The 24,793-nt window shown below is 40.8% G+C and overlaps 1 protein-coding gene across 1 annotated transcript in view; it reads right to left on the reverse strand.

Moving 5' to 3' along the window:
• Positions 1-24,793, reverse strand: part of LAMA4 (laminin subunit alpha 4) — a 466,993-nt gene that overhangs the window by 28,299 nt on the left and 413,901 nt on the right. The window contains exons 30-34 of the mRNA XM_085611379.1: positions 20,196-20,329; positions 18,774-18,938; positions 14,311-14,464; positions 9,049-9,242; positions 6,559-6,748 (exon numbers count right to left, since the gene is read on the reverse strand). Of these exons, the coding sequence (XP_085467505.1) occupies positions 6,559-6,748; positions 9,049-9,242; positions 14,311-14,464; positions 18,774-18,938; positions 20,196-20,329 (837 nt within the window). The remainder of the gene's footprint in view (positions 1-6,558; positions 6,749-9,048; positions 9,243-14,310; positions 14,465-18,773; positions 18,939-20,195; positions 20,330-24,793) is intronic.

The following is a 24,793-nucleotide window of genomic DNA, read 5'->3' on the forward strand; positions in this document are numbered from 1 at the left end:
CAACTAATGGAAATATTTACGGTACACTCCTTACTACACTGGAATCTAATCTTTCTGGGAGGCTTTGACGTCCACTGGATTGACGAGGAAGACTTACAGATCGCTATTCTTCAAAGCTTCCTTACTGATTCCAACCTGAAACAAGAGTGCACAGATGTAACACACACCAAGGAGGATATGCTTTTTCTAAACAAATAAAAAAGAAGTGCCATTGCCTCAATTATCCCAACTGACTGGTCAGACCATCACCAACATATATTCCACATTACCACACACACATAAATCAAAAGATCAAGAGAGCAAACCAAAATGATGGATAAGAGACAGTAGAACCATGAAAAGGCATGACCTGACTTCCCTATTCCAGCTGAATCTTCTACCACCAAGTGAACTAAGGAGCATTTAAGAGCTTATTGAGCACTACAACCAAAAAATAGCTGATATCATAGTCTCACTATACCTCAAAGGACACAAAGAAAAAATTCTCCCATCCTTGGTATAACCAAAACTAAGATGAAACAATAAAGTGAATCAGAATAGAAGGGAGATTAGGGAAACAAGGGGCCAGATGTGCAAACTTTAGTAATACCAATTTCCTAATTGTGATTCTCTGTGAATTGCAATTAGCAAATAGGCATTCTTAATGTAGGAAGTTTTTTCAGTTTCACTAGTGAAATCCTAGTGGGTCGCAAATAGACATACCTCATGCATATTAATGAGGTAAGTCACAATTTGCGACCCATTTAGAATCACAACAATCACAGGAATGGTGGCCTAATGAGGTCAGCAGACTACCATGCCTTTGATTGCTTTTTAATAAAGCAATCCTTTTTTTAAATGCAGCCCCTTTACCTTAATTGAAGACGGGTTGCCTTTAAAAAGAAAGGATGAAACTTTGCAGTTTCATTATTTAAGAGTAGGCAGTAGACCATTGCCTGCTCTTGAAAAATATTTGTTTATCATTCTCAAAGGGGAAGGGGTCCCCAAGGGACCCCATCCCCTCTGCAAACGGGTTACTACCAGTTTTAAACTGGTGGTAAAGTATTACTGTTTTGCGACCGAAATTAGGTTGCAAAACATTAATATACCATTCTGATTCGGTGTATGGAAAGAACTCCCCTTCCAAATACTGAATTGGTATTTTGTAGCAAACAAGTTATCGAATCACAATTTACCTTTTGTACTTTTGTACATTGTAAAAAGCTTTTTTGCGGTCACAAATGGCCCGATTCTGCGAATTGGGTCATTTGAGATCGCAAAAAAGCTTTGCCCATCTGGCCCAAGATTCCTCAGCTGGCCGTCTTAAAGAGCAATGGGAGCTAAGAATCATCTACAAAAGACCAGACTGAATGCAAAAGCATCGATCTCTCCTAGACTGTGACAAAAATAGGCCAGTAGAACTCTTTGAAATTGTCAAGCAACAAGTTGGGTCCTGCATTCCAACAGTGATCAAGACCACCTCCCAGGAAAGCTGCGAAGCCATTGCGACTTTCTTCCAAGAGAAAATATTGAAATTAGAATAGCAATCGCTGGATAATGAAAGGTTGCAAGGCCAGACCATCAACATACTCCTCAATCAACAGGAAACCACAAACATGAACAAAACCCTGATCCACATCCAGTCCTCTGAGATAAGAAATGGAGCCTAATGGAATGAGTTCAAAACACTCACTGAAGATGAAATCAGAAAGATCCTAGCATATATTTTTTATTTATTTATTTTACAGAGTTTTATATAGCGCAAACATGACCCGAATCGGGTATCAGAGCGCTTTACATAGCACCAGTTGCATTACATGAGGACACATTCATTTTTGTTAGGCACGGGGAGATTAAGATTTGCCCAGAATCACAGGATGTTGAGCATCATTGCCAAGACTCGAAACCAGTTCCCCAGATTCGAGGTCAAACGCCCTAGCCGTTAGGCCATGTCCTCTCCCCAGAAACCAACTTCGTTTTTCAGTGATCCAATCCCCTTGAGAATGATCAAATCCATCGTTAATTTGGTCTCCTCACTCTGGAGGAAATAGTATGCTCATCACTAACTCAAGGAACCATACATGAATGTTTGAATATAGGACAAGTGAGTCCTCTCCTTTAAAAAAACCAGGAGCCAATACGACAGATCTAAAACACGTCCATCTGGTGCCCAACATCTCCTTCTTCATAAAACTGTTGGAGGAATGTTTACATAACCAATTATATCAACACATTAGGGATTCAACCTATTAGCCAAGGCCCTGTTGGTTTTCAGACCAGGTCACAGCATAGGATATGAGAGTGCAACCCTAACAGGTTTACCCTAATCAGCCACGGACCACTCAAGGTTATCCTAAAGGTCACATCTGCCACAGCCAATCTTGGTACATAGAATCCTTCAGCCATATCCCTACTCTTTTCTTTAGGGCAGGTTGAATTTGCCTTTGGTCGATCAGGACAGAATAGGCCAAGCAGGGTGAATGCAACTTCTTTGGCAGATGGTCAGGTAGTTGCTACGGTTGACCTTAGCTAGCAGGTAAATAAGCACTCATTCCTGTACTGCCTTTGTACAACACTACTATCTTCGTTCTGGAGAAATGTGGGTTTCTATCTTTGCTGCTAATAATCATTTGAACACTGTAACTGCACAGGCACAACAGCAATTCCAGTCTTGTGTTTTTATTTAGAGACATTCCTTCAACTGCAGCATTTCTTCTGCATTTAATTTTCTAAAATGTTTGAGCTCCCAGTGGCCATCAGAAAGTAAGTGGATCGTGTCAATCATGTATGCTTCGCTTAAAATATCCATTATTGTGTTCCAATATTCATGTATCTACAAGATACTATTTTCTTAGAAAGAACCTTCGCTTGCTTTCATATGTCAGAAAAGTATGCTCTAAAGCATGTACCTGGATTTAGATCATTAGAATATTAGGAACTCCAATGATGACAATGGTCTGGCTCACAGACCATCTGCTCCAACGTTCCAATGCATATCTTTCTGTTTGCTATGTTTACTGTGTTAGTACATTCTACCCTTAGTGGGTGGACAATTCTCATAGAAATGTGGCCTTCTGCCTCTAGCCTCCCTGGTGACAGACCCACATAACTTGGTCCGATGACTTCTCACATCAAATGTAGCTCTCAGGAGCTTATAATAATCTGTTGAGTGCTCTTGTATATTTGAAGTTCAATTGTGATTACATTTTATTTTAATTTCTTCATATGTAACGGGAGACTGTTGAGAATTGCCATTGATAAACTGCTCTAGATTTGTGAGAAAAGGAATGAGTTTTAGGAATTAGTTTTTTGTGTTTTATGTCGAGCTATTCTAAAACATAATTTATCGGGATTGGCCATTTTGAAAATCTGATACTGTTATAAAATGCTTGCTGAATTTTTGTGTAAATCTTTTTTGGTAGCTTTCAAATAAAAGTGATGTCATTTATTTATAATACATACCTCCACCACCCCATCTAAGAGTCATCTTGAAAAGACCGATTCGACCCCCCCCCCCCAAAAAAAAAATTATTTACAGCATCAAGCATGCTGTGATAAGCTCTAACTGTGGGATTTCATATGATGTATTACATATTGTTTTTAATATTTTGTGTATTAAACCCATTATGCATGGTCTCACAAAACTATCTTTCCGAATCCAGCAAGCAATTCTATTTTTAATAAATACTTTTAGTGTCCGTAAAATATTTAGCTGTGAAATATTATTCATTTGGCTACAAACATTTTTAAATTGTTGCTAAAATACGACCTAGCTCCAGAACCTCATGGCAGAAACAATGTTCTCTGGTGAAGTGAACGATGCAAGAGAAAAGAAGATAGAATCTTATCATGTCTTGTGAAACTATATCTTACATTACAATATCAGTGATGGCCTGGTAAACATATTGACCACATGGTCGTATAGCAGGCTGCCTAAATAATTAACTTTATTTTGCATTTGGTATAGAACTTGATAGTGATTTCTAGAGAAGGCGGAATAGGAAACTAAGAGAAGCACATTGCATACTTAGGTATGTACCAATGGCGTGTGCAATGTATAAGATGCTGGTTGACGGAGGTAATCAAGTCAAATCAAATAAACTTTATTTGGCCACAAATGACCATAACAGCAAATTTGCACACACCAAGAGTAAAAGGATAAAGACTATAAAATACATAATAAAGGACAGGTCCAAAGATTCATATATAAACGCCAAGTATGAGTCTCAGAGCCCTAATATACAGATCTGCTGCCCTTTCATAGACCTCGTTTAAGTGCATTCTATACAGTACTAGCAATAATTAAAAACAATGTCCCCTAAAATATGAAATTTCTAAGACTAGTTCAGTGCATCATAAAGGGTAGGTCCACAAATGCATATACAATTGCCAAGTATGGGTCTCAGAGCCCTGATATACAGACCTTCTGCGCTTTCAAAGACCTCATTGAAGTGCAATCTAGACAGTACTAGCAATAATTAAAAACAATGACCCCTAAAATATAACGTTTCTAAGACCAGTTCAGTGCATGATCACATTTTTTCCTTCACCATACGGTGCCTGCTAAAAATCTCGCAACCCCAAAACATATCAAAGATGAGGACAACATTTGCAGATATATCAGAGCCTGCCTCATTTGTGCAAAATTTCAATGTTTTAAAAGTGGTAAGACATATTATATCCCAAGGTCAATTTAAAATCCTCAGAAAAACATAAAATGTAGAAGATCTTGGTCCGAGAAGTCATCACAGGAGCAGGGCTTTAAGGCCCCTTGCTTAGAAAAGCCCTTGGGAGCCGTGAGACACCAGTGAATACAGTTAAACCTAAATCTAATTAAAAGAAAGTGATGGTGTAAATTTTCAATGTAAGACCAGAACAGTTGTTCCAGGGTCCCAGGACTCAATATTAAATATTGTCTTATCGTGGGTTTATTGAGTTAACTGTTTTCCCTTTCCACCATCCTCCTGGCTAAAAATTGCCTTCTAATCTCTTTCAACTCTCCAGGGTACATTTCTCTGGGGTGTGTGAAGAGCTCAGGGCGCCCTATGTTCTCTAGCTGCTGTGAAATGTAACCTAGTCAAGGAACGTCAGAAGCCCTATCAAGCCTCATACAGTCTTCTAAAACAAATTGGGGCTAGACCATATTTTTAACCAGTAGATTAATGGGGCCACTGCTATGCGATCGGAAATGTAGCCCTGCACTAGTTCTTCATGCCCCATAAAAGAAGGGGTGCTAGGGGGTACAGCTAAAAGTTTCTGTCGATATTTATTTTCGGCCCCCTGCAGATCGCCGATCTCCTTATAGCCCCATACCTCGCAGCCATGCGTGGCCATTAGAATGCGTTTCTCGTCATAGACCTTCAATAGTTGTTGCAATGGTTTACTTCCCAATCACCTAGCAAAGTCCATAGTTGCTCCTGCAGCTCTAGACAGGGTATTATTTTTGAGTATTCGCTGAACCACCCATGACCCTTTTTCGTCAAACAGAAATCCCAAATAAGAATATGTAGCCGCATTTGTCAGTTCTCCACCTTTGCATATGAGCGTACGCTTGTCACGCTTTATGTTACCAATCGACATTATATGGGACTTAGAGAAATTAATGGTGAGGTCAAGTGAAACCATAAAATCAATAAAAGTATTGGCAAGTCTTTGCAGTCCCATTGCAGTCCTTGCAAGTAAAACTGCATTGTCTGCATATAAGAGAGCAGGGATGAGTTTAGAGACTGCTCTAGCGATGTCTTTTCTAGCAGTTGACAGAACAGCCCCCAGGTTGTTAATATGTAAAGTAAATAAGACAGGGGCCAAAATACATCCCTGCCTCATCCCTTGTTTAACATCCCAGGATTCTTGTAAGGGAACCATTTTCAATATACCTGGCTGAGGCAATCAAATTTAAGTGGGACCAGTGCAAGATGGCCACCAGATAGGCATCCATTCCAATTTTTAGTTAAGTACATGAATGCTATGTACATACAACCCCTTTTGGCAGGTGTATATTTACGGATCATCATACGTAGATTTATGCATTGGTCCACTGTAACCATGCCTTTTCTGAAACCGTATTGCAGGTTGAGATTACGTTGCTTGCGTCTAACCATATTGTTAAGTGATCTAAAATAACCTTCCCCAGGATTTTAGCAGCCGAATCTGATAATGAAATCGGGCAGTAACAAGCAGGGTCATCCCTGGCACCCTTTTTAAAAATGGGTAAAATAACCGCAGTAGACCACGAGGGCAGTAATCCGCCCCTTGTTGCAGCGTTAAAGACCCTGCCTAGGGTCTTTGCCCATGACCCAGGATCAGCCTTGTGAAGATCCACAGGGACTCTGTCAGGCCCCAGTGCTTTTCGTCCTGATGTGGCCATGATGGCTTTCTGTAACTCGACCACCCCAAAGGTCAGCGGCGTCTCTCAGAGGTAATCAAGAAATAGATCCCGTTCTCTACTTTCACATTGCAGTCATACATATGCCACATGCACTTTTATTTTTATCTTAAATTCCTCTGTGCAAAAAAATGGCCACTAGTACCTTTAGTATACCTCTTTCATCCCACTTGAATTTGTTGTCACCATCTTACCTGGTGCCAGAGTCCATCGCTGTACTTCTCTCGGCTTTTCATTCTTACATTCTGTTGACCAACATTGAACATATAAATAAGCCGCCCGTTGGAAAGGAAAAGTGTCATAAAGTTCTTCTCCTCCTTATCAGAGACATAGAAGATCATTCCACTCAAATAATGAGTTTTGAAACCGATGGAGAACTGAGACCTGCCAAATGAAAGACATTTGTGATCAACAGGATAGTTTGACTTTCAAAGAACACAATGATACTATCTCTGCTAACATTTATGGTAGGTGTGTGGAATGTGCCTACTCCCTGAGTTGCCTAGGTCATGGATAACTAAATCACCTAGGTGATCTGGCATCATATTGTTTCTCACCTGTGATTGGGCACGTGTAGCTCTACCATGGTGTTTGCCTTTCGATTTTGGTGCTCAGTCACAACTCATCTGATATTCAGGTTAATGGGCTCAGTTTTGCATGGTACCTTAAAAGTACAGTTCATTTATGGATACATACATGATTGGATGACTCTGAGCCTCAAAAAGACTAGTGTTTTGCCTACTGACACTGCAGTATCATCAAGGGCATCTATATCAGTTGCTCGATATCACTCTAGGTAACTCAACCACCAGGAGTTACGATTCCAGGTGCAGAGTTACAGAGGGACTACAAGTTGGACCATCAGGGATCCCTTAGAATTCAGGAATTATCAAGTAAAACAGTAACTGCAGTCCCCATTCAGCCAATTATCCTTAATTTTTTGCCAAAATTTCACAAAGAGATCCTGACTGTTATCAGCTATCAAAGTCTCCAGATGAAAGTCATAGAAACGGTACCATGAACACTGGTGCATACAACAACAGATTGGCAAAGCCAATAGGTTTCGTCTATGTGCATAAAGTAAAATAAAATCCTAAACACAGTCAACATTGACTATTTCGCAGTGCTTTTTTCCCTTTAAGACATGTTGCACAGCAGCCCATGCTGCTGTGCAGTATGTCTAAAAACAGTGCAAGAGGTTTGAGGTGAAGCAACATGAAGGAGGAGAGTGGGAAACACAATGGGCAATGGGAGGAGGGCCAGGCGGGGAAACACAATGGACAGTGGGAGGAGGACAGGGGTGTTGAAGCACAATGGATGGCGGGAGGAAGGCCGGTGGGGAAACACAACATGCAGCAGGAGGACAGCAGGTGGGGAAACACAACAGACAATGGGAGGAGGGCGGGTAAAGCAGCATGAGAGAGGGAGCAACAACAACGGAAGAAAGAAGGAGGTGAAGGAGAGGTAATGCAGACACATGCACTCTCTAAGAGTGCATGTACAAAAGTCAAAAAAGAGTATGTGCAGGAGTCTGAGGCCAGTTGAAGGGCACTGGCCGCAGACAGAAAGCTGTACTTGGTCCCTGCTCCACGCCTGGGAAACCACTGAAGCTCCAGGAGGAAGCCGGAGGCAAGGAGAAGGCATGGACCAATAAGAAGCAAGTAAAGAAGAGTGAAGAGGAAATCAACCAATGGCAAGTAATGGGTGGGTTCTAATCCATTTTAAGGTTATTTTGTTTACAAGACATTTTGCGCTGTGCAGTCAAACCCTAAAAATGGGCGCCTGTCCACTTATTGGTACAGTAGATCTCCTAACACCCATGGGTTCTTTCTCTCCCCTAAACGTGAAACTTCCAGGAACCATTTTATGCTTGCAGTAGCACATTCCTCCAAAATTACGAACACAAGAGTACTTTTGTACTGTCATCTTGGTCACAATGCTATCTTGAATTCTGAATTTGAGGACCTATAAGCCCCTCCTCCTTTCTGCAGGCTAAGTGGCTTTAGACAGTTATTCCCTTATATGTGGATGATACTAACCCCACTGCAACTCAGAACTTCCTTTAACCTATGGAACCAATTAGTCTTTTCTAACTAGTGACTGTTCCTACATGCCTGCTACAATCTTGACTTTCTGTTTTGTACCAATAACCTGACCAGGGTCCTTCTCAACCCCCTTTTTGGCGAGTTATGTAGCAAGGGTTTCAATGGGCCCTAATGCAGGCAATTGTTTTGGGCCAGCTAAATCTTTTGAATAGTAAAAGACAGCCATACATGAGTACAATGGGCCTCTTGCAAGCAAATGACACTACACCTGCTGCATTATTGAGAGCTAAGCACCTGCTCTTGACTGTACGGATCAGCGTGGTATAAGCATGCTATTCTGCGACTCTCCCCTTTACGACAGTGCATTTAGTACTAGTTGTGGTGTTTATAGAAAGTGCAAAGTGTGCAACGAGATAGTGGGTGAAGCAGTTCCTTTCTGTCTGAACCATCCCCTTTGACCAATACTGTGGACAATTAAAAAAAATCGCAAAAATGAAGAACTCGAAGTTCAGCTTCAGTTGTGTAAGTTTAGGATATACCTCTCCCACAATACACTCATTCATTTATTTATATTCATTTATTTCTGGAGATGCCCCGCAACCGTAACCTATGAAAAATGGGATGGCAATTTGTACTTACTTGTCAGCAATCTTTTCAGGAATCTGGCTCAGCTCCAGGCGGCTGTGAGCTGCCCCTCCGAACTGGCTGGCATGTTCAACCACTCGGGCTCTGCTGGACAGCTGGCACTGGAAATCTTCTTCTAATCTTGGCATGTGCTGCAGAGCCTTGGGCCCCGGAAGAATTCGGGTAATTACATCTTTGTCTCTTCCCATCTTCAGTACAAAAAAAAAAGAAAACATTACAACGCAAAACTCCAACTTCGCAGACACTTTTAAAAATATTTCATAACGTAATGGTGCAGTAAATGCGCCTTTTGTGATCCAAGGGCAGTTTTTATAATAAATGGCCTCATAGGTGCATGAACCCATGTGGATAACATGTCCAACACAGCTTTTTTTACTACATCAGTCCAACACACAAGGATATGTGGGTACTGAAGAATACATTTATATACATTTTAGGCTTTACACTAATGACGTCAAATGAGTTAAAAAAAAAGCGGGTTAGTAAAATTCTGTTTTAATTGTAAAAACGTAGATACTGGTCTCCATCCCAGATTTACTCGTAGGCCCTGGTTCTAAATATGTCAGATTAGGGGGTGGTATTTACTGCACCGGGTAAGTAACAATGCCTCAAGGTGGGGGGGGGGGCTTTTTGGTTGTGGTTCATTCCCCTGATTCCAGATTTAATCCCAGGAATGTGGATTTGGTGTTTTTCACAAAAACATGTGAATTTTTTGCTTTTATACTACCCCTTTTTCCCTGATGACATTTGCAAAAAAATTCCGGTGCAATCTGTCAGATTAAAACAGCGAGGTGCAGTTATTATCTCACAAATTTAAATTCTGATCCCTGTGCTTAAATTAAAAATGTAATCCACTAGTTATAACCAGGCTTCATCGAGTTGCTGAGTTAGTGCTTGAGCTGTAGACAGCACAATTTCTTTAAAACCAGAAGCAGAATGAATTTATGATACTGTCCAATAATGTAACCAAGCCACCATATATGCAGGCAACTCAAAAGCACAAAACAAGTCAACATTCTAGCTGCTGACCGACAGGAACATTCCTGGACTGGCAGCAAAGGAGCAGAAAGTGGGCAGCGTTCTTTGGGACGAGAACTAGGTACCATGTTGGGAGGCTAGCTTCTCATGAGTTGACCGTGTAAGTCAGCATAAGGAAACCAAATGAATAAGAAGCCATTCCAAATCCCTTGTAGTCTTCATGATTGACCGCCACCGTCACCTATTGCCAGTTCACAGACTTTACATGTGTGTGTGACTAAACTAAATGATAAAAGAGGCAAACACTGTAGTGTTAGTATTGAACTCCAACAAAAGATATAGGTTTTGTGCTGCTGAAGCAGTGTTGGTTTTGGCAAAGTGAAAGTCAGTAGAAGTTTACAGGTCCATAGTTTGCAAGTGCCTAGGTCCATCTACCACAATGACTGAGAGGGATGGTTTAGGACAGTCTCTTGCGAGTCAACAGGCTCAGCAAAAAAATGTTTCAACATCACACCCCCTCACACAGAGGAAGGAGTTGGAAGTTTATCTGTATGTTTGAGCGCGAAATTGTATTGGTTTTTATCTAGAAAAAGTTTGCAAAATGAGGTATTCAGCACGAAAGGCGGTTTGCTTGTCTCTCACATCAGAAAGACACGTCATGTGAAAAATGTCTAGCTAGACACTGGCTGAAGACTGTTCATGCAGAAAATGTCTCTTGACAAGATATTTTCTGCATGAACCATTTTCTTGTGGCCATAAATATGTCAAATTACATAAAGCTAAATTTTGAAAATATTTATGAATTTCCCATGGCGCAATATTTAAAAATCTCACAAATCTCACTCGCATAATTAACATGTCAACCAGGCTTAATTCTTTTGGGACCAGGTTTCAATGAACCATGATGGTTAACTGTTGGATTTTCACTATGACTCTGAGTTTTTCTAGTTGTGTACCATTAGAGTTACCGTTTAGGAAACAGTAAGGAAATAGTGGAGAAGACAGTCCTTTTGGCTGCTGAAGGAAGTGATTGGGATCCTCATTTCAGGTTATTGTGAGTAGTGGGGTTCATGATGAGGAGCGAGCACCAATAGGACAGAGGACAGAATGTATAATAGAGAAGCTGGGTATATCTCACACCTTTGGTAGGTTCCAAATAGTATCTTGGAGGCACCGTCCCGTGCTCATTGTGCTGATATAATAGTAAAACCTCGTCTGATAGCTGGAGCTCTGAGCACCACTTGGGTATTTTGTAAGCTCGGGTGGGTAACTATGCTCCGCCAGCGTAGTTTACATAGTTTTGCCTACTCCGCGTTCCATTGTGAACGCGGGGTTTAGGCAAAACTACGACTCTGTGGCAGAGCGTATTTGGCCGGCCCCTTGACCCTCCCAAAATAATTATAAAGTAATTAAAAAGGCACTTTCCTGCCATGGCCGCTCTCCTTCCTCCTCCTTGCCGTCCTTCTTCCCTGATAACCCCTAAATTGTACATCTTACACATGTGCATGCGCAAGATGTACAACGTAGGCGTTACCTAAGAAGAAGGACGGTGAGGACGAGGAAGGAGAGCGGCCATGGCAAGCAGGAGGCAGCCACAGCAGGTAAGGACCTTTTCAATTACTTTATAATTACTTTGGGAGGGGGGAGGGCGCGGAGCAGAATGAAGTTCCACGGACTTGTTTTCCAACTCCGTGGAACTTCATGTAGAGGCACTATGCCTGCTCCGCCCATAGTTAGTATGTTGGCCTCTCTTCTGGAACAGTGATATTGAGCAAAACCCCCTCTGTTTCTACTTACATATTTAGATTGATAGATATGTAAGTATGAGTTTTGCCAATTAATTGGAAACATTTGTGATCACATTCCAGTGCATTGCTTTATTTGTGACTGTACCATGACAGATATTATATTCACTAAGATTCCATGTTGTACATGTAGGGGCCTGTTCACAAAGTGCATTTTCTTCTGCGTTTAATAGAACTGCAACATCTACAACTCCACTTCTCCTATCTTTTACGTGCTGAGATCTCCGCTTCAAATGCAGAGATGTCCGCACACATAGGTGTACATTTTATTGGTAAAGTGGGAAGGACGAGGGGGAGGGACCAGCTGGAAAATAGGGAAAATGTACTTCTAAAGGGGAGGGGTTTGTGGGAGAATAAGCAGAGTACTTGCACCCACCCACAAAATAGTAAGCCCCTTTCCTTTTCACAAACTGCACTTCTATAGTTATTACTGCAAAAAGGACAACAGTCATAAATTTACTCCAGCTCGGAGTTTAAATACATCCATCACCACCCATGGCTACTTACAGATCCTGCAACATCTGCCCATGTATAATAATGGAAGCAGAGACAAATGTTATTTAATGTTAAAAAATTGTCTATAAACAAAACATAATTAGTATTTTATTTTACAATATTTTATTCACCTTTTATAAATGCAAACATTTAACACTTTAATTAAATAAAGACGAAATAATGCAATTTTTTATTTCAAATTAAGTTATTAATTCTGAAACCTTTTATACTGTTCAAAACAAATATATATCATTAATTGTTTTTAATAACTAACATAAAAATATTTTTTCAAATTGTATTAAAAATGTTGTAAAATGTTTAGACTTTTCCCTATATTGACTCTACACCCCTATTTCATTGGGTGGGGACATTTAAGTCTACACTTTTGAGTAATTTTGCACTTGTAAATGGTGAATAGCCAAAGGTGGAAAGTTACTCAAAAGTGGAAAAGTACATTTACTGTAGGTAAATTTACATGTGAAGAACACCTTTGTGAATAGCCCCATTAGTCTCTAGAGTAGAGAGAAGTGGCAATAGTGCTGGGAGGAAGAGTATTGAATAGGGTATGTTGGTTTAGGGATGATTCATGTTGGAAAAAGGTGACTTTTAAGAGTGATTTTGAAGGTAGATATGATGGGTATCAATTAGAGATTGCTTGGGAGGCAATTTAAAAGAAACAGGATGAGAATGTGTAATGAGTTGCAGCAAATTTGTGTGCAAAGGAGATTAGGGACAGTAAAAAGATTAAGATTAGTCAAGTGCAGATGCTGGCGCATGAGAATGTTTCGGCCAATTAGTTGGGGTACAAACCATGATTTTACTTAAAAAATTAGACGAGGAGCGTGAACTGAACTCTGCTGCTTTTAGACTGCAAGTTAGCATATGGTTGGTGTACAGTGGTCAGCTAGTGCCAAAGGAGAATAAAGAGCACTTAAATTGGAAAGTGGGTAACTTAGGGCCAGATGTACAACTCTTACATTTTGCGACTCACAAATTGCGTTGCTTTGTGACTCGCAATTTGCGACTCGCAAAATTCAATGTACAACAGTGTCACAGACACTGTTAGCGATTCCCAATGGGGTCGCAAATTGCATGCCTCATCAATATTCATGAGGCAAGCTCAATTTATGACCCTATTGGGAATGGCTAACACTCCCAGGGATGGTGGCTTGCTGGGGTCAGCGGACCGCCATGTCTGAGACTGATTTTTAAATAAAGCAGTTTATTTTTTTTTTAAATGCAGTTCGTTTTCCTTCAAGGAAAATGGGATGCATTTAAAAAGGAAAAATGAAACTTTTCAGTTTAATTTTTTAAGGGCAGGCAGTGGTCCCTGGGTCCACTGCCTGCTCTTAAAAAATGTTTTTTCACACATTCACAAAGGGGAAGGGGACCCCTTCCCATTTGCGAGTTGTTTACCACCTACTTGATGGAGGTGGTAAACTGTGAGTGTTTTGTGGCCGCAAATGCGGCCGCTAAACAATATTACATGGCAGTGAGTCTCGCTATAAGGAAGGGATGCCCCTTCCTAATATCGAGAGTCGCAAATGCTATTTTGCGAGTCAGTGACTCACAAAGTACCGTTTGTACATGCCATTACTCTTTTTTTGCGGTCGCAAATGGGCCGATCTCCCGTTTGCGAGCACAAAAGAGGGTTGTACCTCTGGCCCTTTGTCTAGGAAGAGAATTCACATTTTTGAAAACCTGAATGTTGAGATTATAGTAGTGATGTTTGCTCAATGTGAGTTTCTTGTGACAATGAAAAACAGGTATCTAGCTGCAATAGGTTAGTGGATGATGGGGAAGGAGAACGGACATCAGATGTAAAGGAGATTGCTGGAGCCAAGAGAGATAGGACTCCGAACCTTAAAATTAAGATGGAGGACTTCAGAGAATTCTTGGTCCAGAATCACAGCAGTTTTAGTCATTTCAGTTTAAACAAAGAAATGTTAGTGTCTTAGTTCTACAGGCCACGACTTACCTTTCTGTTTCGATTTCCTTTGGGTTTAGAGGAGTTTTTCTTATTTTGAACAACCAGGGCTACTGGAGATGATTCCACGGGGCATCCATACAGTGAAGCGTGTACCTTTTCGCTGTACCTCTGAAAATCTTCCACTTCAACATCTCTGTCCAACCTGTGGTATGATTGGATAAAATTAAATAGCTTGTTTCCAACTGAGCAATGTAAGAACTGTGCGAGACAAAGCTAGTATGCTCTCATGGACTGGTAGGAATAATAAACAGCTGTTGAACAGCTGGGAATGATTCTTACCTCCAGTGAAGTTGGATGTAAAGGAGAACTATTTTCTCAGGTATCTTACAAGATGGAAATGCAACTATTATGAACATGTATTTGCTATATGTGATTATTTTCCTACAGATGAAGGATTAGGCTAGCCTTTGTAAACATTATGGTGAAAATACTATAAATATTAGAAGCTCAAAAACCTAAGAAGTGGGCTAATACTGTCACATCTAAGAATATCCATTAATTTTGGCAGGCAATGTCAATAACAGGGACACAATTTTTGAGCAAAATGACATTTCTTCTTATGCAAGTACCTAGGAACAGGATAGTCTTCCATTAAGAAGCTCCAGCAACAATATAAAACTCATAAAGGTATCAAGCTAAATTGACGCCCTTGAGCATCTACGTGTGATTTACCCCTTATTATGTTTTATCCGCAGGGGTCATATCCTATCTGATATGCCCTGACGTACCACATTGTAGGATATTTTGTATGTTTATACAACACTTGTTTTCCCTCTAGGCGCATCTCATCTTGTGTCGCACACACAATCTGTTTGCCCTGAAGAAGGTGTGACCCATATCGGGGTTGGACACCGAAACGCGCGTCGGCGCTGAAGTGCCATGTGTCTCCTTTGTTCCCACCTTCCCTTATGAGAAGAAACTGGATTATGGACTGTATTAGCTATTGAGGAATTGACCTCTTGATAGCTATTGTCTGTTTATTTTTTTGTATTCCTTATTCATACCCCATGTTGTTCCACTTCCTTCATGGGAAGATTGTTGCCTTTGTTAAAAAATGTACAGTGTTATTTAATGAATCCTGAGTTGATGGGATGTATGAGTATGTTTTGGTTTGTGGTTGTCTGTTTGATTTGAGAGTGTGTGTGTGTGACTCCAGATGTGCCTGGATGTTTTTGATTTTCATCCTGTTTCATGTTTCCTTATCAGCTTGACATAATGATATAAATAATTGTGATATTTTCTACAGACCAGTTGTCCTACATTAATTGGGAAAGGCTATTGTCGTTTGGGTGTGCTCTAATACATCAGTGACCTTGAGCACCTTATAAGTAATTTTCAGGCAGATTGGGTCCTTTTGACTGTATTTTGGTTCCTTCTCCTGTCCTCTCTGCCTGCCATTCGTTTCATGGGCCCCCTTGAGTGTGGGGGGTTGCCCTCGAGCACCTAGCCCATTTGATAGTCCATGAACTAATGTTGCCAACACTGTTAGTAGTCCGGTTCGTCTTAATTTCAGTTGTTTCGCTCTAGCTATTCAGTTGTTCTAGTTTAGTCAACACATGTTTCATTAACAGACTTAAAATCATATAATACAACAAAAATATGTGTTCTTATGTTCCAGAAATGCTGTACAGTGGCAAGACCTTACTTTAACCATAGTGATCACACATGTGCACAGATTTGAAATGAAGTGTTTATGCCATATAGACATTGCTTTTAATAGGTGTTGTAACAACCATAACCATACCCAACACCAAATCTAAGTGTTACCTCATACTACCACCTTAATTTAAACTTCCTATATAATATCATTCAACACAAAAGCATCTAGTGCAGAGAGAGCTCACCCGTCCAAGTTCCAAAAGAAATACTACATTTTCTGATGATCTATTCGAGTTCAAAGCATGAACACTTTCTTAAGTCTGGACCCTAAAAAAACAATTTCATACAGAGCACCATCAGTGCTCCCAAACTATCTATTACGAAGGTCTGAAATCTCCTGGTGGTTGTGTGTATGTAGCATTACTTTTGTTTGGTGATTATGATTGGGAGTACACAACAGGATATTGCAAGATGGCAAACACTTTTGGGCTACAGAGGTCGGTCCATATGACGTAATGTAGATGTGAGGATGGGGTATACATGACGGAATTCATTATGCCTCCCGCGTTGGATGCTATATACATGCGGCCACCAGGAGATGTCAGACCTCTGTAAACAGGAGAGGAAGCAAGATGAAGACCCAAAAATATAGCAATGATGGTTTGTGATTTTTTTTTCTTCTTGGTGAGATATGAATATTTTTACTGTACCTTACAGGTAAGATTGTTAGTGGAGTTGGATTGAAGCCCAGGCTTTATTTTAGGCACTTGATATAGCGAACTGTGAACTTAGTAAGAAAATCCCTGCTATGATTCACTATTGGGTGCAAGGACATATGATTCTGAGGTATTTTGGGACCGTTGATGTGCTATGTATGAAATTGCTTCATGGTCAGGATCAAAGTCCTCTGTGTGTGAAAGCTCTGGGTAGGTTGAACGGGTTGTGGTGTGCATTTTGGACGTTGGATATGGTCTCTCCCTAAGAGTGTTATGGAGAGGTACCGCTGCATGTACCTGTAGTACAAAATACAGGCTAGATATTTTTGTTGGAAACTTATTGGACTGCATGCTCGTGCTAACTCTTTATATCCTGAGGCATTTGGCTCCTTCTTTGATCTGTTTGTATTTGTTCTGGGAGAGAGGTGATTAGTAACTCTATCTTAGGTTTATCTCAACAGACTGTACTGAATACGACCATACATTCCACTATGAGTCAGTGAAGTAACTTCGAGGCTGATGTGATACGATCTTGCACCAATGCATACCCTTACACCCTGATTCTGATTCTTCTGTATTGTTCACATCTGCTTTAAGGGTAGGAATATAAAGGACATCATGGAAGTCCAGTAGTTAAAGCACTAATTAGCTCCACACAAAAACTGAAGTACAGGAGTCTAAGGATTGTTCTGAACATGTCTTGCTACAGGGTTGACCCCTTGGCAAGGCCATTGTCCTGTGTGGTAAATGGAGTTGCATATTGACTAGAGCACTGAGACGTCTTGCTTTTTGGACCATTTCTTTACATTGGCTAGGGGTCAGTATGGCTTTCCTGCTTCCATTTCCGATCATTTTGTATCACCATAACCTCTGTCTCTGAACTATTCAAGAATGGTGCATACATAAATAAGGCAGTCTGCAATGCTTAGAAAGGGTTTTAAATTTTCTCATGTCAGAACTCTAGCATAAGGTCTATCTTGTTGGTTTAAACATACATTTGAAAATACAAGTATTTCTAGTCATTGACTTGGGCCACAGGATGTTTGTCACTATTGAATTATAATGGCTGAGGAGCAGACCCCTGAGTCACCCAGCAGATTATTCTTTTGTGGATGAGTGAGTACAGCAAATCAGCATTTCTAGCTGTGATGAAGATATGTTGTGCAACAAAAACATGGTTTTGTCTCTATATGACTGTAGAGATGGATAATCTAAAATTATAACAAGGTCCTTATGGAAAAAATGTATATCGATCTCTGAAGATCACCCTATGAGGATATAGAACCGCACACTCCAGAACAACCCTCCTCTATCACCTTGAGGGCCTGGTGTCTTCTGTTACCAAATATAGTGAACATGTGTACAAAAAAGGATCAAAGGTGAAACTGCCAAATTAATCAAGGGAGCAGATTGTCAGTTGTCAATTGAAACACTTCTTTACATTTCCAACTGACTGGGAAGCAACAGTGTTCAATTTCAAAAGTAAATATTAGCATACTGTTTACCCCTACAGTAGTGCTTGGCTACGTACCCTGTACTGTAACACTCAGCAGATAATTAGATCACAACATCACAACCTCAAGAAGGACTATTTTTACCTACCTTAGATGGGCTTATAGTGCTAAATCTGTTTTTATCTGTTCTCTCTTGCCTTTTTCTTTCCCCACAAATTGCAGCCCTCTTCTAAATTGTATAATTTATGCACTAGTAGGATTCTCATTTAAAATTCTGTAACTCTCTTCTAAATGGTTTCACATTTCACAGAAGAAAACTAAATGTCCAATGTCACTATCTAACAATCACCAAATAAACACTAGAAGATTATTTTAGGCGAGGATAGGGTTAATGACCCGATATAATATAGTAACCACTGTTTTAATCTGTGCCCTGTTTGCAGATTAACTTTAAAACAATAATAGAGTTTTATACCACAATATAGCATGATATCTTTGGCAAGGCTTCTTCCAAATCTCTTCCGTAATGCAGACTACTTTTTTAATTTTTTGACACAAATTCTTCAATACCTATTAACTACACTTAATATTACAGTCACTTGCACAGCAAGACTGGTCTCTAAGCTCATCTCAATCACAGATTTGCCTCTCTATAAAGCAAATGTTTGAGACACCAACATACCTGGTAAAATAGGCATTGCTAATACAACCAGTGAGGTTGGCGTATGCAAAGCCAATGGGAGTCCCACCAAAGTAGTATTTTTTGGCTGTTGTTATTGACTGTTTTGGTTCAGTTTTTTCTTTTTCTTGAACATTTTTGTCTTCTTCATCCACTACCAGCTCATACCTGCAAACAAAAAAACACCATTACAAAGTTATGGAACATTCGTGAAATTCATGTATTCATTTTCCCAAGGCTTCTTTGTGTGAGAAAGGTTGATGCATACACAATAGTTGGGTTTCTACCAAAGAAATGTGTTATTTGGCAGAAGTGTTTCTTCTCCAGCAGCATAGATTGTACCATATTTTATTCCATGGTAAGGTGTATTCTAGTTGTCCTCCAACTCATAGTTAGGCTCACTAAATATCAACAGCAGGATAAACACAAATAACAGCTTTTGAAACAATAAGTGACCAAGAAGCAAGATGAGAGCAGACTAAGAGGAATGCGGCTTAGGGACACATAAACTCTTCGCCAACAATCTATTAAAACGATGGAATTTATAGGATAAATAAGTACCACACGAAAACAATTTTCCAAATTAAAATAAAAAAACGGAAGCTGGGCTACCCTTCCTAGATGAGAGATGTTCGGCTCATTCTGACCACAGATAGACACACACACACTCCTTTTCCAGGCAAATGGTTCTAGATAGATTTCGAGCCAGGGAAATTCTGTGCAAATCCTCACTTTAAATGTGATTGCAATGGCTTTGGGCTTTTTTGTTTGGGTGTGAATTTACAGAGTGTTAATAATTGTGACTCCACAAATATTTCCAACCTTCTTCTTTTGCCAACTATTCAGACAAAAATATTCAAATAGATATACTGAGAGGGCAAGCATGCACACAGACTAAGTGAACAGAGACTCCCTATATACTGCCTATATAAAGAAAAATTGCTGATGGACATGCTGAGTGTAAATATATTAAAAAAGAAACTGGTGCTATCAGGAAAAGAGGATTGAACAGCGAGTTTGTGGTAATATTCTGTGATAATCTCTGGATTACAGGTGGTTTTGGGCTACCTTCTGGTCACTATAAAGGGTTAGGAATCAATGTGATACCTGGCATGGAAAACTGATTTTTGTGTCTGATAAAGACATTTTCACTGTAAGAATGAGGTCACATTTTCAACCAGTTCTATTCGCTGCGCACTCAGGGAGAGTTGTATTGTTCCAGTTATGAGTGTGTCTCTCTATAACTGTTGTTACAAATGTGCTGTGGGAAAGGCGGACTTAAGCTTGCTAGAACCTCACTCTGCCTTAGCTTACAACTAGACTGACACCTGAGCTAAAGTCTCACATACTTTTTCTTCAATGTTTCAATCACATACCATATACGCCTAATTGTTAGACAGACACATGCTGAAGAGATAACTGTACCTTGTTGGCATTACAGAAGCAATCACAAAATGGTTCTGGCCATCATTGTAGGGTTTGACTGAGGACTTAACCCGAACATCTTTTACTCTGAAGACCACATCTCCGTCTTCCAAGTAAACAGAGAGCTCGTCCGGCTGAAAGAAACAAGATATATTTATTTGAATCACCCCCTGCAAATTCCTTCATTTCTCATGGATGAACTGAAGCCTGTAAACATTTCTCTCCAACAAACTTCTGGTGAATTCTAATGACTTAATTCTATATGAACTTGCTTTCCTTCTCACTGTCAGTCATTTTAGGGCAAGGAAATAGTGACTGGGCTATGTGAAATAGAAGATAAATTCCCATTAGAGTTTTAGTTGGCCCATATACGGTGATTTCGAGCAAATTCACTGTTGGATATACGTAGAACGATTGAGGTAGAGAACCAGGAGCCAGATGTGCTAACATGAGACATGAGGAATACCGATTCCATAGTTGCGCTTATCTCTGAATCGCAATTAGGAAATCAGCATTCAAAATTGTAATGTTGGGCACTAGGCCCGCATGCTGTGCGCAATCACTGACACATGACACATGACACATGATACGTTGGTGGTAGTGGGAATGGCCACGAGCACGTGCGCTCGGCCTTTTTATTGACAGCGTCACCTGACACAGTGACGTCTGTGGTGGGTGGGTGTACAGTGTAGTACAAGGAGTTGGAACACTAGAACGTGTCCATGCACGGACACTACAAAAATGTGCAACAATTTTTATTTCTAATTAGCTATTCCTAGTAGGTCGCAAATTGAACCCCTCAATAATATTAATGAGGTGTGTTGCAATCTGCGACCCGTTAGGACTGAGCGCTCTCACAGAGATGGTGGCATGTTTGGGTCAGTAGATCACCATGTCTGAGATTGGTTTATAGTAAAGCAATCTTTCTTTTTGAAATGCAATCCGTTTTTCTTAGAGGAAAACGGGATGCATTTCTAAAGAGAATGCCTGCATTTAAAACATCTTTTTTTAAAATTTTGAAGTAAAGACGCTGGAGCAACGAGAAATGCGGGCACACATCAAGCGTTTTCTCCACAAACAACAGTTGATCAATAATCAGTACATTTCAAAATATAACATTCTGAGAATGGCCGTTCTGTGGTCACACAGAACAACCTAAGAACATTGGCAGAGAATGTTCACCTATGATTCCACCAAGCAGTGAAACCTACAGAAGCATGTACAATACATTCAGCCTATTATTCTCTGCCAATACTACACATTCTTAAAGGGGAAGGGGTCCACTTTTAAACTGGTGGTAAAGCATGCATACTGTACCGATTCTGTAGTTGGAAGGGACGCCCCTTCCTAATACCGAATCGGTATTTGATTGCAAACCCAAATTGCAATTTGGTAACAAGTTACTGAATCGCAATTTGGTGTTTGTGCATTTGAAAAACCATTTTACAGTGACATACGTGTTCTAACGTTTCCTGTACTAGATAGACAGGCATAGTTACAATTCCTACATTTACGACGAGACATGCACATTTCCTGTGTGCCGTCTTTGCAGCACATGATCAGTGCAGCTCGATTACTCACCAGGATGCCGGAACCTGGTGTGTGCATGCCTTATGCATTCTTTTATCATCGTCACCAGCATCAGAAAGACTTGAAGCCTGCTTAGCATGTCACCATGAGCACAGGTCCTTGTATTCCAAACTTTTTAAAATAACTTACTGATTATTTAGTGAACAGGCTTGTCTACTAGGGCTACGTGAAATGTGTGTGTTAAGGGGCAAATTGCCAAATTTGATGTAGACATAGACCCACACCACTTTACACACCACTTATATTTCTATGTGGCAGAATGTGCTGTTCTATTGCGCGGGCGGGGCCATGACGGAGCGGTTCCGTCATACGGACAGCGCAACCGATGCGCATGACGGAACCGCTCCGTCATGCGCATCGAAGGGGTTTTAACCTTTAGGTTTGCTTGGAACCTGCATCCGTGTTGAGACCCCACGACCATCGTTTACCCTTTGGCCGCTGCTGGCAAAGTCCATGGGTGTTACATTCGTACAGAGGATCCTAGTGACTATGAACGAAACTGACCTTCCCCTTTGATCTAAATAAAAAATATTATTCTTATCTCTTTAGGACTGGTGAGTACCAATCCGCTGTATAGTGGTAAGAAGGGAAGTAAGATCTCTCTATTCTAGTTACCTAGTTCTAGGCGAACCTGAATTCTCTTCTGTTATGGATCACAAATGTACTACAGCTCAATGACCACCAGGAAAAGAAATACCATTATTCACTTCTCTTTATTTTGTGTCAGTGTCAACTCTAATGCCTCCACTCTGTCTTTTAGGTGTTTCCCTAAGCTGTATATATTGTGTGAACAATGGGCAGTCATCACACATTTCTCCATATACCATGCAAAGAACCTGTTTCAAGAACCACTGTCCACATGAAACGGTGCAGATATTAATTATTTTGGGGCATATTAACAATAACTGGCGCATCCCTGCATATCAGCAGGGATGCGCCAGTTATTATGCGTCACGGCTCCGCCACCATGGATGCGCCTCATTTACAATGCGGCGCACCATGGGGCAAAAACGGCACAGATGCGTGATGCATCTGTGCCGTAAAAGTGGCGCATTGCTGGAGTTGCGTCATAAGCGCGACGCAGCTCCAGCAAGGCTCGGGGGTGCCCTATCTTGTTAATGCTGCGTCAATCCTTACACCTGCTTCAGGCAGGCACAGGGTTTTGACACAGCATGGGCCTAAAAATGACTGAGTGAAATCTTGTAGATTTCACTCAGCCACTTTTAGGAGGCGTTCCTGCGCCGGAACGCCCCCCCCCCCGCGCAGGAACGCCTACATGTGGTGCAGGGCTTTACAACATGACGCATCTCCCAGATGCGTCACGTTGTAAGTACCCCGCACCATGGCGCAGGATTTGCGCCGCCGCTGCGTCACAAAAGTGACGCAACAGCGGCGTAAATGAGGCGCAAGGGGCTTGTAAATCTGCCCCTTTGTATTTATTGAACTGACTTAACATATGTACACTTAAGTGCAGTAGTCAGCATAAGAGAGCCATAGGTATAGGCTTGTAATACCAAACCATGTTAGGATGCCTTCTCTGCAAGTAATAAAACATATATCAACAAAATCCCTCAAAGAGGTGTCTGAGCTCACACATAATTTTTTTATGTTACTCCTAATTTAAATGAAACATCATTTAGAGAGTGCTTGCTCGAAAAACTGGCCTAGCTTTGGCTATCTATGCATGAAAATTAGATGAATCATACAGTATCAAAAAAAGATTCATGTGTACAAATAATATCCGTAGCTGCATTGCCGGATTTCAAATTAAATCTTCATTCAAACTTAATGCACAGACTCCATTTCATTTTTCTTTAAAATGTTATTTTTATTCACATCTTCTCTTTCTTCTTGTAATGTAAACGTTTCTTCAGAAGTAGCGTGCTGATCTTTTTTTGATATAATGAGTTTGACTCCGTTGTGGAAGGTCAGGGTTTGATCTTCCTGATCTTTGCACTGCCTGTATTTGGACCTTTTTAAGTCACTAGAAGTGATAGGTGTGGTTTGCTGTCTCTCAACCCCATTTTTTTATGAATCACACAGTGTCTACATAAAGAGTTCACCAAAGGGATAATAACTTCAGCTCCTCAATTGTTTCATCCATGAAACCACACATTGTGATGGTCATAGAAACAGTATGCCACTGGTTAACCTAATCAAGCACTGTAGTAAAATTGGTTATTGTTAGAAATTGGGTTGTAGGTTGACTGGAGTATGGGCCCTAGTCAAGCAGCAACCACAATTCTAGTCAGAGTACCAAGCAGGGAAACCCTAAATTAACCTGTGCCCACCCTCTGGTAGCTTGGCACAGAGCAGTCAGGCTTAACTTAGAGGCAATGTGTGAAGTATTTGTGCAACACTTCAAACAGTAAAACAGTGAAAACACAAAACAAAATTTTCCACACCAGGTTAGATAAATAGACGTTATTTTAACCCAAAAAAACAAGATCAAAACAACAAAAAGGTGATGTGTCAGTGTTGACCCTCACAGTGGCAGCAATGTGCTGGTCCTGATCTGCCCAACAGTGGCGTTGCGTCAGCTCCGATGAGCAAGGGGCATTGATGCAGAGTTTTCGGCGTCATCGTCGAGGCTGCCGTTGACAGAGATACAAAGACCTTGAGTGGAGCATCATGCAGTGCTGCTTATGAAGGTCAATTCACGAAGCAGAGGCGATGTGCCAGTTCTGGTCATGCAAGAGGGGCGATGTGCCAATTCCAGTCCACACAACGGCACCAGTTTCAGAGAGAATGTGGAGCAAGCACCTTGGGCCTCACTTTTAAGGGCTCAGGACTGGGGTGGCACCACTTGGAATGAAAGACGCATGAATAACAGAGTCCAGGTTTATCAGCGGCTGTGTTCGAAGTCTTTTATGTCCCGGAGACTTCAGGTCAGGAGCCGAGCCAGCTAGCCCTTGGAGTTACTCTCGGTTCAAGTGATGTAGATCCTGTCCTTCTTACCCGGACAGGAGGCCAGCAGGCAGCAGAGCAGCACAGCAAGGCAGGAGTCC

Source organism: Triturus cristatus, chromosome 6 (assembly GCF_964204655.1).
Source record: "Triturus cristatus chromosome 6, aTriCri1.1, whole genome shotgun sequence".
NCBI lineage: Eukaryota > Metazoa > Chordata > Amphibia > Caudata > Salamandridae > Triturus > Triturus cristatus.